This window comes from Triturus cristatus, chromosome 1_2, assembly GCF_964204655.1.
Source record: "Triturus cristatus chromosome 1_2, aTriCri1.1, whole genome shotgun sequence".
Classification (NCBI taxonomy): Eukaryota; Metazoa; Chordata; class Amphibia; order Caudata; family Salamandridae; genus Triturus; species Triturus cristatus.
The window spans coordinates 364,879,192-364,892,970 of NC_140580.1; the positions used below are offsets into that span (position 1 = coordinate 364,879,192).

General features: G+C 45.4%; 2 protein-coding genes across 2 annotated transcripts in view; both read right to left on the reverse strand.

Moving 5' to 3' along the window:
- Positions 1–1,146: 1,146 nt before the first annotated feature.
- Positions 1,147–13,779, reverse strand: part of LOC146867374 (uncharacterized) — a 196,720-nt gene continuing 184,087 nt past the window's right edge. Inside the window, exon 12 of the mRNA XM_085604594.1 lies at positions 1,147–5,084. The gene's annotated coding sequence lies outside the window, so the exon portion shown is untranslated. The remainder of the gene's footprint in view (positions 5,085–13,779) is intronic.
- On the reverse strand, positions 4,711–5,022 carry LOC146867375 (pulmonary surfactant-associated protein D-like). Its single transcript, XM_085621145.1, has one exon. It carries the CDS (start codon positions 5,020–5,022, stop codon positions 4,711–4,713), a length of 312 nt encoding a protein of 103 aa, XP_085477271.1.

Consider the following 13,779-nt stretch of genomic DNA (forward strand, 5'->3'; position numbering starts at 1 on the left):
GTATGCTCTGTTGACAACTAGATAAATACATCGCAGAATAGTCCCCCAGAATCAATCAGTTTGCTCCTGTTTCTTCGTTTTAGGTTGCCCTTAAGTACAGTCAGCAAATTGATATTTGTTTGTACCCAAATGTTTGTTTTTATGTGACTCAATTAAGTGCTAAATTTGCAACACATAAATACATACCTAAATAAAGTAAGAGCAAGAATCCAAAGTTTTTCACAGGAGCCCACTACTTATCCTACCGTATTACGAGGTGGCTGAATACCAAGGCTGCTGAGTTTTTAATCCACTTAATGACTGTGTCTCCCACCACAATACACTTCTGGCTTCCTTATCTCACTCTTGAAGGTTCTTTCTCATTCTTTCTTTCCACCCCTGTCACAGTTTTCCTAGCTTTCTTTTCCTTATATTACTTCCTCATTTTATCTCCCTTTTCAGCTTTTCTCTCTGCTAGGGTTGAAATTCTCATGAGGGCGTGTGCCGAGGCCATGCCCTCCCTGGACATACCTTTGACCAGTCCTCAGACCTGTTTAGGCCTTTGCAGACCAGACTCCTGTGCCTTTAGGCTCTCTCTTCTTCTCCCGCTCTGTCTTGCACGCCCTCTCTCTCATGCTCTTTTTGCCTCTACCTCCTTGCTCTTTTACTTTTCACTCTGTGCTCTTTTCACTTTTTTTGTCTTTTTCGCTAGTTTCCCTTTTACTTTTGTACCTTTTTACTCTTTTGCCCTTTCACTGTTAGAACTTTTGTGCCTTTTCACTCTTTGCTCTTTTGCCTCTCACTCTCAGCTCTCTTGCCTTTTCAGTCTTTGGTCTCTCACCTTTTGTGCCTTTTTACCCTTGTTGCTCTTTTTACCTTGTTTGCTTTTTTGACTCTTCACTCTTTGTTCTTGTGTGCCTTTTCACTCCTTGCTCTCTCGCTTTTTTCCATCTTTTGCCTCTTGACACTGTCCTGTGCCGCATTGCCATCTCTTGGTCCCCCTTTTGAGCTTTATTCTGGATGCCCCTCCTACACCCCTTCCCCCTCCCCCTGCTCCTTACCCTGTTCCTTCATGTGTGTCCACTCAATCCCGCCTTCACTAAGCCGAGCCCACCAACCTCAGTGCTCCTTCCCCCTCCCAGGACCTACTTGATGGCCACTGCATGGACCAGTCATTAATCAGGTGACCAGATCCTACCCTCCCTGGACTTATCTTGCATGCTTTTTGTGCCTTTTTCATTCATTGTTCTTTTTGCTTTTTTGGCCTTTCTATCTTGCTCTTGCTTGCTGTTTCACTCTCTGCTTTCTTGCCTTTTCCAATTATTGCCTTTCAATTTCCTGTGCTGCTTTGCTATCTCTTGCTGCACCCTTCCAGGACTCCTTTTCCTGCCTCCTTTCTACTCCTACCAGTTTCTTTCCTCACTTGTGCTCATTCCCGCACTACCGCTAAGCCACACCCACTGACCCCAGCACTCCTCCCAGGATCTACTTACTGGGACCTTCAGCGCAGACACCCAGCAGACGTGTGCTGAAGGCAGGCCTAAGGCAAGCCTGTGTGCAGCCGACTGAGCCTGGACCATGCCAGCGCCACAAACACTGTTCATCTGCCCAACTATATTACTCTGCAGCGTTTCTCTGGTCATTCAACCCGGGACGCCCATCCCCACATTGCTGCTGCACAACATAGAATGAGCCTTTGCTGAAACTTACTGTTGCTTTGTGTGCAACAACCAACCCACCATGCCAACCCTACCAACAATCAGCCATCCTACACACAACACACCTCCCACTCCCACTGGCAAACATGCACCCCAAGATAAACTATCATGCATGCTCCTCAGTACCTGCTTGCTCAGCAAAAATGCCACAGAAATCTTAGACATCCAGCAGGACGCCCAGACTTCTGCTACCTTACATAAATATGGCTGACCACTGAGTTGGCACTGGACATTGCCACGGCCATCCAAGCAAGATACAAGATCACATGACAGGACTGCCAACACAAAACGGGAGGAGAAATCACAATAATCTTCAAAGAAGCCCTCAACTGCACCACACCCACAAAGAACATGATCCCCTTCATGAAATACCTACATTTCAAGCTGCAAATCTCAGCAACATACACCCTGAACTGAACCCTTGCTTACCGACCACCTGGACAAAGGGCTAATCTCATGGACAACATCACTAATTTCATTGCCACCCCATTACCATTGACTCAAAAGGCTATATCCTACTCGGAGACCTCAACTCCCACCTGGAAGATCGGAACGATCCCAGCTTAATTGCACTGCTCAAAAGCCTGGGGAACCTTCGACAGACACAACATGTCAAACCCACACTCTTCGCCGAACACAAACTCAACCACGTCTTTGCCACCTTCAACAGCATCAAAATCACCACAACCACAGCTCTCACCTGGACCAATCACGCCATTGTCCAGTTCCAAATCAACATCCCTCATCAAACAAAACCTGCCACCACCAACCTGGCCAGACAAAGCTGGAGCAGCTACTGAATGTTTTAGCAATAAAATCATAACTATCTACAACAACTTGGACCCTCAACAGAAACCCTGAAGCCTCGCCTCCAGTCTACCCCCTAAAACATTGGAAACACCCTGATGAATGGGAAACAATCAACCCAGAAGAAACAGGCAACATCATGGGATGTACCACTGCCACATCTACAACTTGGGTACTTTCCTAGTCAGTGACGTCCTCACCCGCATCCTGAACACCTTCATCGCCACCGCGATGTAGTCAACGCACTTCTAAAGAAACCTTCTGGAGACCCCACCCAGCTAGCAAACTACTGCCTGAACTTTTCCTTCTATCCTACCCAGCCAAGGTCATGGAGAAAGTCATCAACAAGCACCACTACCTCAACAAACACCAACTCCTACACACTACGCAAATAGGTTTCATACCCAATCACAGCACTGAGACTGCCCTCATCGCATCAACAGACATCATCAGGATGAACCTAGACCAAGACAAGGAAATACAGTGGTCCTCATCCTGCTCCACCTCTCAGTGACCTATGACATGGTCTCCTACTCCATCCTGATCAGAAGACTACATAAAATAGGCATCCCAAGGTCTCTTCCTCAAATGGATCTGTTCGTTTCTCACTGGAAGAACACAAAAAGTCAGCATCTGACCCTACACGTCGGAAGCCAAGAACATCATCAGTCAAAACTGAAGTAATGATTTTCGGAAGGATATACTCTGCTTGGGATTCTACCTAGTGGCATGTGAACCTCGTCTCGCTACACAAACCCCCACCACCCACACCAAAAACCTAGGAATCATCCTAGATGACAACCTTGACATGACAGCCCAGGCAAACATGGTGATTTCTACCTGCTTCTACATCCTTAAGTTGCTGCAAAAAATCTTCAGATTGAACACTCGAAAAACAATCATACAGGCCTTGAAAATCAGCAGACTTGACTACGGTAACACACTACGCAGGGATCACCAAACAGCTCAATTCAGCAAGACCCATCCTCAACCTACCTTGACACACCAACATCACCCCCACCTCAAGGAACTTGGGGTACCTACACACAAATATACTTGGTTCAGACTCCTCATACACACCTACAAAGCACGAAACAACATAGGGCCCACCTACCTCAACAGCTGCAATCTCTTCCACCAATCTCCTAGACACCCCCCCTCAGCCAACTCTCACTAGCATATGTGCCTTGCATGCACAAAAACAAAGTTGGAGGTCGCACCTTCTCGTACATCACTACCAAATTATGGAACCCCTTCCCACATCCCATCAGAGAATCCTCATTGCTTCTTGAGTTCCACAAGAAGCTGAAGACTTCGTACTTCTAATGATTTACCCTGTGAGACAGCTGTCTACCCACCAGTGAAGAGTCTGGATATCCACAAGGGGGGATTAGTGTACTATACAAATAAACATAGCATGACGAAAAGTATGTGTCGTCCCCAAAAATATGTGTGGGTGCTTACTTCCTGCAAATAGGGGTGAACATAACTTGCATAATTCTGTGTAGTGTAATCATGTGGAACTACCCCAAACTTCAGCAAGATTACACAGAATTTCATGAGAAGAGAAATTCTGCATTTACCACACACGGGTGCATTTTGTGCTAAGAAATAACACTAAATGCAACAGAAGCTGAATAGCATTTTCCCCAAATTTACTCCCAGCATTTAGCACTAGTTTCTAAGAGCAAAATGCACCTGTGTGTCCAAGAAAATAGTGCTAAATGCAACAGAAGATAAACAGCAGCATGAGCAGCCGCTTGTGCTCACCAATTTTTCTCTTGCTATCAATTTATTTCCCCCAAATTACTCTTAATTACGCACTTGGGCGTAACCATCTTATTATTGGAGATTCCGCGTCAAAGAGAAACACATAATTGCATAAATTACTCCAGCGTAATTGAAAATCCACCCAGACCTACCTAAAGCCACTTGTGCAAGTTAGGAATTCCCTGTGATGTTGGGAACAGCTTTTATGGAGTGACACTTCGGCGCTGATGAAGATGGACTGTATTCAGAATTTAATTGTCTTTCTTGAGCTTTTCACCAAGACACTAAGACAGAAATATGTTTGGGTAGCTGATGAAGAGTACTTTGACTTAGAATGGGTCACCATTTTGATGAAAACGCTGGTGTGATAACAAGCCTTGATTATATAATCGCATCACCTTAAGGGAAAAAGCTAAGTACAATAAAAAACATGAATTTAGAATTCACAAATGACCAATTGATTTCTTTCACATTTAGTGTCTCTCCATTTTCCATTGATGAGTATTTCCACACAGTGTTCATTTTTCTGATTATTGGGCTCATGCAGCGACCAGTTGGAGTAGATGATTTTGTTTCCATTTGGGTACTTGAAGAGGCCTTCTTTCTTTTTGTCATTTATGCCAAGAAATGCTGATTTCCCTGTCATTGCAACAATTTCCTGGATGGCGGCATTCTCTGCTGCATTCCTCGGTGAGGCCAGAAGACCGCCGGCTTTCACACAAGCTACTCTTGCCTCCTCATAGTCCATTTCAAGATTGTTGGTCACAAAGATTTTTTCACCCACACACCTGCCACTTTGTAGAAGAAAAACTATAAAACAGAGGAGAGAATCACATGAATCCTTTATCCCCTGGACATGGTCTTCTTTGAGCATCTTATTGAGGCAGCTGTGTCTATGTACAAAAGGACACTATTATGACATTCTCAAAACAGGCATGCAATCGGAAGAAAACAATCGAAAAAAATAAAAAAGTTACTTACTTTTGCACCAATCAAGGATGATCACGAGGAGGTGAGTTCCACTTTGATGTTACTACTGCTTCCATTACCACAGTTCTTCACTAGCACCCAATCAGGAGCGGCCCGTGCAGGTTAAAAGGGCGGGGTGGGGGGTGGACTGGAAAAGTGATTATTTATTTAATTTTCCCTCGTCATCGTTTGTCCAGTCCTCACCCCAACCCCAACCCCGCCCCACCTGCTCTCAATGAGACTTCAATTCTTGCTTTAGCTATCCCCCTGAAACCTTGCATATAACCTTCCAACACCTGGTCATTCCCAAGAAGGATTCATTATTATATGTCGTGCAGTACAATTAATTTGAATGTTTAGGGAGCCCTGGTAGGACCTAAAAAGACTGGTTCACCACTTCTGCAATGAGTGCACTTCCCGAGGAACAACCTGGCCTCTACTAGAGATTTGGGGGCATATTAACAAGGGGCGGCGATAAATATCGCAAAGCACGATTAGCGCTTGCATATTTATCGCCAGCTATCTCTGGAATTTATCACCCGGTTTGCGCGTTATTAACAGCACGCATCGTCGAGGCGATAAAAATTCCAGAGATAGTTGGGATATCGCCGTTTTCCATGGTGGAAACCGGCGATATCCTAGATGATAGGGCCTGTGGTCTTAGCCACAAAATCCACCCCCCATGTTAAGTATGCCTTAGTCAGGAATTTAACAGACGTTAAATTCCTTCGTTAAGGCATACTTAACGCGATTTTAAAAATCACTACCCTCCCTTGTTAATATCGCGAAGCTGCCTTCGCGATATTTTCCCAAGGGAGTCTTGTCAGGCATGCCTCCTTTGCATCTCATTAGCGATGCGAACGGAGGCGTGCTGCAAACGGCCGCTAAGTCAGCAAGACACGCGATAGCGTGTCTTTGCTGATAAGGCGATGAAATTATCGCCGCTTTTCGCCCGAAAACGGACGCAAAAGCGGCGATAATTTCATATCACAGCCTTGTTAATATGCCCCTTGATGTCACAATATCAAGGATAAAAATATTGACCAGCGCAATTATTATGGCAACAACATCGACAACAATAATATTGTGCTGGTATGCCTATATAGGTTAGTATGGATGAACTATTCTTAACTCCACATCTATTGACCTTAATGATATATAAATATCTTCAAGGCACATATATGTGATGATAAGTATAGTAAACCTAGACTTACATATACACACTTACCTTTACAATAGTTTGGTAGCCGATATTTTGACAGGTGGATATTAATATCTATCTATTATAGCAATAAATCTAGTAAATCCCTAAGGCGCGTATATAGCCGTAACAAGCAATGGAAAAAAAATCTTATCTATTAGCATTATGCTCTGACTTTTTTTTCTTAACATCAGGGAACTAAAATCTGTTATTCTCATCCGAGCTCACCATAGAAGTGGCACATTGATGCTCTTTTACATTTAAAAACCCATAATATTTAACTGAATAGAGTCAACAGATTTGGATGTTTGTAACTTGCAACATTCAGCATTGATGTACTTGTTTGGGGATTCATTGAGCAACTTGTTGCAAGACTGTCAGTCTTTTTTTTTTGTGTTCACGACATGCAAGTATTATGTGGGCATACCGGGTTAAAAACTATGCATTAAGATATATTTTTATCAGATTTTTGCATCTATTGCACTTTGATTTGTAATATTAGAGGCCCTAGCTTACGTGCTGTGCAGAAACTAGTTTGTGAGTCACATGGCGTCATACATATGGGGAGATCTCATGTAACATAGAGACATACAGTTTCTCTAATGTCCTCATTGAGGATGACATGATGGCGCTGCACTAGGCGAGCTCTGCAGCCAGAGCCTACACCTCGGCATGCTGCTTGCTGAATAACAGCAAAAGAAACAAATGATGGAAGGAATACTGAACAATGCAAACATTCACTCCCAGTCACAAAGATCTGGGTTTAATCCATCATTCTTTTGTTCACCACGCCACCCCAGTTTGGGCCCAGCCATACGCAAATCAATCTTGACCCTGTCCCTAATGGGGCCAGTCCATCCCGAACTGCCAAGCCAGGTTCTCATTGTGACTGAGGGTGAATGTTTGCATTGTTCAGCATTCCGTCCACCATTTGGTCCTTTTTCTTGCTGAATACCGGCAATTTCCTGCCACCAATACATCGTGGCAATGGACGAGCACCTCTGGCATGGCAAAATAGGTGCGGTCCTGATGCAAGGACGGGTAGCCGCAGATCAGAGGAAGGCTGGTGAGGGTGCACCCCTGATGGGAGTGAGGAGTGCGGGCCCAAGCCGTGGAAGCAGAGTTGCTGCTGTCAATGAGCCCTCCTGGGGAGGCCAGATGGATCGCCTACCCTCTTTTTGCCCCCCCTCTATAACAATACAGCTGGAGAAATGGGCGGGGGATTCAGTTACCGCTGAGGCAGCCCAAATCCTTCTAAACCTAAATCTCTCCCTGCCTGCCTCTTCGTCCTTTGGCCAAAATGCGAGAGCAAAGTTATGAATGGAGTATTGTGGAAGCCTTCCTGGGGAAGCTTGGAGGGACACCTACCCTCCGTTTACCCTACCGATTGACTGTCCCATCTTGGACCTACAGGAGGTGTAATCATGGTGCGGTCCCAGTGAGGGCACCCAAATCCTAACAATGGTTATCTAAATTGTTCCTTTTAACTTCCATCTTATACCATCTTATACCATCCAATAACATGATGGAGACACCCTTTGGTCCCAGCTCCCCAGCCTCATGCCTGCCCATGTCTGGCATCAAAGCTTTCAAGATCAAATACCCCCTGAATCTTTCCAAATACACAAAGAAAAACCTGAAACATAGGACCCTGAGAGACCACCCGGAACCCAGCCAACACCAAAACATGAACACCCCTCCACAGACCATCTCAGCACTGCCCATCTCTAACCTCTCACACAACAGTATCTCCTCCTCTGGTCACCCTCCCCACACTCTTCTCCTCTCCACAGTCGACCCACATGCCTCCCTGCCCGCCTTGTCCCCCCCCCTCCTTTATCGCCAACTTCTTTATCTGCTCCCACCACCAGACAGAAACAACCCAAATCTCCACCGATCATAAATGATGTACATAAATGGCCACTTCTCAACAAGCTACTTTCCCTTGTTCTGGCACCTCTCGCAAAGAATCAACATCCTCTCATCAGCTCTTTTAAATCGAAGCATCTCTATATCCTCCCATTGCTGCTCCTCCATTCATCCCCCTATGACCCTCCACCACACATTCTCCTACATACAGAGAGACAGCTTTCTACCCAGACCCAAACACACACAATCTCTGATACACATCTCAGAAAATTCCTATCTCCTATCTCCTACAGAGTGTTTTGCAGCTTCAAGTTCCACCCCCCCTCTATTGCTGCAGTTGGCTACTCGATCTCCACCATTATCTCAAACCGCAAACAGCTATGTGAGCTTCACTTGAGAGAAAATTGCCAGAAACAGAGAAAGTCCAGCAAATATAATTCTGACAATCTCACCACAATAAGGTGGACCATAAATAAAGGGCAATCACGTTCTCATCCGTCACTATACTGCAGGAGACGTTTATAGGCCGGGGTCCAGTGCTATCAAGGTTGGATCTGGTGATTGCCCTTTATTTACACATTGTAGACTATCTAAGAGGGTGATTGTCGGGTTGACAAGAAGTCCGGCTAACCACCAGATAGTCTAAGGTTTATTTGAGGTGACGGGGGTGTGTGTCTCCCCTCCCCAAGCCATTATAGGACCTGGGCAGCCCATCGCAGGCCTCATTACATATATCAAGGGAGGAGATTAGTCCATTCCCAGGCTGTTATTGTCCCCAGGAATCCCATCCTATGGTGCACAAAGTGTTTTTTTATGGGATGGGCCATAGTCCCCCGTCCTAGGCCACCACGCCCATGAATCCCATCCCCCAGTGCCCAGTCTCATAAAATAGGAGAGGGGATCATGGGCCAGCCCCCCTCCACGAGCCAATTTAAGCCCAGAGGAGTCCACCACTGGGGTCGAAATATGTCAGAAAAGGGACGAGGCATCGTGGACTCCCTTTAAAAGCCCAGGGGACACAATTCCTTGGGGCCAATTAACTTTTTAAAAGAGAGGGGGCCCATATGGACCCCTCCTCCCTGAACCACTTTTGGCTCTGGGGACCCCGTGGCCTAGGGCCAGCTTACTTGCTGTGTCCCGGAGAGCAATTTCTGTAGACTTGGGGAGGGGAGTTGCATGGTCCCCTTCCCCTTTCACCTAATTAGTGGGCTTTTATGATAGGGGCCCCAGGTGCTGATAAGGCTTGGGTGGGGCCATATGGCTCCCTCCCCCTTTAAAAAAAGTCCCTGAGGGATATTGATATTGAATTCGCGTAGAAGTGAAGAGCATCTTGAGGATGAGGTCCCCAGGGCCTAATAAGGCTTGAGGAGAGAACCACACAGCACCCCCTCCTATTTATAAAAAAAAGCCCTGGGTGATGGGGTCTCCATTGCCTAATGAGACTCAGGGAGGTAGGCTACCTGCTTCCCTCCCCTTTAAAATTGTTAACGCCCTGGGGGATGGGGTCCCTAAGTCCCAATAAGGATCATGGAGGGGTTCCATGATGCTCCCTCCCATTTATTAACAAAAAAGTCCTGGGGGATTTGGTCCTCAAGGCCTTATGAGGTTCAGGAAGGGGGGGCAGTTGGCACTCCTTCCCTTTCAAATAGTTAAGGCCCTGAGTGATGGGGTCGCCAGGGCCTAATGAGGCTTGGTAGGATTGTCGACGTGGCTCCCTCCACTTAAAAAAAAAAAGGCCCTCTGGAATGGGATTCCTCAGTGCCTAATAAGGCTTGGTTGATGGGCCATGAGAAACCCTCCCCGTTAAAATCCTGAAGGCCCTGGAGGATCCGGCCCCAGGGCCTAGTGAGCCATTTAAAACAAAAAGGCCCTGGGGGATGGTGTCCCCAAGGTCTGATAAGGCTTGGGAAGGGTGGCCACATAGTCCCTTTCCTTTCTTATTGATATGGCCCTGGGGGAATGGACCACCAGGGCCTAATAAGGCTCTGGGAGGGGGCTGCATGTCCCCCTCCCTTCAGATTTTGGCCAAGAGGGAGGCGTGCCAGGGAACCCGAGAAGGCTTGGGGAGGGGCCGCACAGACCTCCTCCCCTTTTTATGTGAACTGGCCTCTGGGGATAGGGCCCCCTGGGCCATGTAAGAGATAAGGAGGGGGCTTAATGCCCCCCTCCCCTTAATATATATGCTTTGCCCCAGGAGATGGTGTCCCTAGACCCTAAGGGCAACCCCACGTAGCACACACTAAAGTCTGCACACTGTGTGGTGTTAGTAACCCGCTGGGGGTTTAATTACATGGCAATGGTGGAAGGCTATGCCCTATGGCCAATATGCTGCTGCACATGGCCAAAATCTATATGTAGCCAGGCCCTGTATCCAACTCCCTGCAGGCAGCCAATCCCACACTGCACACACCCTTCGTTCGTGAATTACTGCATGACAGACTGTACAACTAACCCCATGCCATGCAAGACCAAAGGCCATGCACAGCAGGTGTTTGGCTACCTGTGGTGGGTTTGCTGCAAGGCCTGGATGCAAGCCAGACCCTGTGGCCAAGCCCACGTGGTCCACGACTAAAGGCGGTGCATCGTGGGGAGTTTGCTTTATCTATTGAAATAAATATTACTTTACGTAGAAGAAGCCTACAAATTCACTGATAAAGCCACAGGTTAAAATAACATTGTAGTTAGGAGTGATGAAAATATATTTTTATTGTTTACAAATAAACCTTAGAAATTCACTGAAAAAAAACAAAGGTTAAAGTGACGTTATGGTTGGGTGAATATGTCACTGACAACATTAACATTCTGAACAATGAAAACCACACCATTAGCAGAGTTATCTATAACTTGCACTCCCACCATGCACTGATTTTTACCTCACATATTACACCACTCAGGACATTTCAAATGATATCATTGATGACATTACTGATGACATCATCCAATGAGTTTGATAGTTTGTTTTAATAGTTTACATATTGGTGAGTAGCTACCATATTACTTTCTATCTAATTTTGTACAGCCTATGTCCAGCTAATGGTTGTGAGTGTTTACAAAACACATGTGCTTCTAATACCTCAAAGGTGTGTAGAGGTATTGAACATTTGTATAAACTTTGTATTGAATATTAACTCAGTGTGCAGATGACAGTTGATATCTAGTGTCCAGTATGCTCCACACCCGTTTTCTGGTTCTGCAGAAAGGGATTCCACACTAGCAAATATTCTACAAAGTAGATACTGTGTATTGTAAGCAGGCTTGAATTATTACACAGAATGAACTCCACATGGCTATTTCTACATAAATATACCAACCTATGTACATGTGATTGTTGTACTTTAGAAGGTGGGCTATCTGTAAAGTTTTCATTATAGTAGGAAGGCTGCAGGAAGTATGATCTTTAGCACCTTCAGAACTTGGTTTTTTTAAGCAAATAGTGTCTTTTTTGACAAGTGATGCAGAGTGTGCACTTTTCTCAGTAGATACTTTTTACTACTCTGTGGTGTACTTCTCATGAGAGTTTCACTGTCTACAAATAGTGTGGTATAGAGTAAACTCTCTCCATAGAGTAAACACTGTTGACAGTACGTACTTTTCTGCTCATATCAACTTCATTTCTCAATATAGGCTTGGTGACTGTGAGGGCATTCATTTTTAGTGATGTCATTTAAGATGTCATCACTGATGTCACTAACCATTTCATGAGTGATGTAATATGTGAGGCCATAACCAGTGCACTGCGGGGGCATAAATTATAGTAAGCTCATCTAACTATAACTGCTTAATTTCTCTAGTTTTATACGAGTGAATGGTCAGTCTAACTATAAAGTGAATTTCTAAGGTTTTTTTTTTACTAATATTTCCTAACTATCATTTTACTATAACTTTTGTTTTTTTCAGTGAATTTCTAAGGTTTTTCAAATTCTATTTCCTAACTATAACGTCCCTGTAATCTTTGGTTTGTTAAGTGAATTTCTATGTTTTTTTATCTAGTAGTAAAGTTTGCAGAGTGGTGGAGAAAGGGGGCTGGGCCTCCAACCAGATCTCGAGAATTCTGCTCTGTCAGACTTACTGGCAGTCACAGGAGGGCTTCTTGGCCCCCAAGGACCCTCAGCATCCAAGGGGACTTCATCTCCCAACCAATAGTGTGCCAGACAGGTGGAGAAAGGGGCCGGGGCCTCCGACCAGCTCTTAGCAACTGTGCTGTGGGGTATTTTGTAGTTAACAGGTGAGGTTCTTGGCCCCTAAAGACCCTCAGCATCCAAGGGGGCTTCATCTTCCAACCAGTATTGTGACAGGTGGCCCCTTTGCAGAGTGGTTGAGAAAGGGGGCAGGGTCTCTGATGATGTCTCCACAATCAAGCTGTGGGAGACTTACTTGTCGCAACAATACAGGGTCTTGGTCCCCAACGACCCTCAGCAACCAAGGAGAGTTCATTCCCCAACCTGTAGTACACTAGGAGGCCCCTTTGCAGAGTGATTGAGAAAGGGTGGGGGCCTTCAATGACATCCCAGCAATCTGGCTGTGCGGGACTTAGTTATCATAACAATAGGTGTTATTGGCCCCCAATGATCCCCAGCAGCCAAGGGGAGTTCATCCCCCAACCAGTAGTATGCCAGGAGACCCCTGTGCAGAATGGTTGAGAAAGTGGGCGGGCCTTCAATGACTTCTCAGCAATTTGTCTGTGGAGGACTTAGTTATCACACCAATAGGGGTTCTTGTCCCCCAACCACCCTCAGAAGCCAAGAAGAGTTCATCCCATAACCATTAGTACCCCTTGCTGTTTGTTTCTGTCCTTTATTGTACCCTCTTTCTGCACATTTCTGACCTTTATTTTGTGTGTTGCAGCTTGTTTCTGGCCTTTATTTTGCCACTTTCCGATCTCTAATTTGCCTCTTTCTGCTCGTTGATGGCATTTATTCTGCCTCTTGTGGCTCATTTCTGACCTGTATTTGCTTCTTGCTGCTCGTTTCTGACTTCTATTCTCCCTTTTTCTGCTTGTTTCTGACCTCTATTATGACTCTTGCTGCTTGTTTCTGACCTTTCTTCTGCCTCTTTCTGCTTGTTTCTCACCTTTATTCTGCCTCTTGCTACTCATTTCTGACCTTTATTCTGCCTTTTCTGCTAATTTCTTACCTTTATCTTGCCTCTTTCTGACCTTTATTCTGCATCTTTCTTCTAGTTTCTGACCTTTACTCTGCCTCTTTCTGCTTGTTTCTGGCATCCATTCTGCCTCTTGCTGCTCTTTCCTGACCTCTATTCTGTTTCTTACTGGTCATTTCTGACCTTTTTGCTGCTTGTGTCTTACCTCAATTCTGCCTCCTGCTGCTTGTTTCTGACCTCTATTCTGCCTTTTTCGGCTCATTTCTGACCTCTATTGTACCTCTTGCTGCTGTTTTCCCATCTTTATTTAGCCTCTTTGTGCTTGTTGCTGACCTTAATTCTCCCTCTTTATGCTTGTTTCTAACC

Bases quoted from the DNA above. Each gene is read 5' to 3' on its own strand.
- LOC146867375 (XM_085621145.1), bottom strand. From the start codon at position 5,022: ATGGACTATGAGGAGGCAAGAGTAGCTTGTGTGAAAGCCGGCGGTCTT.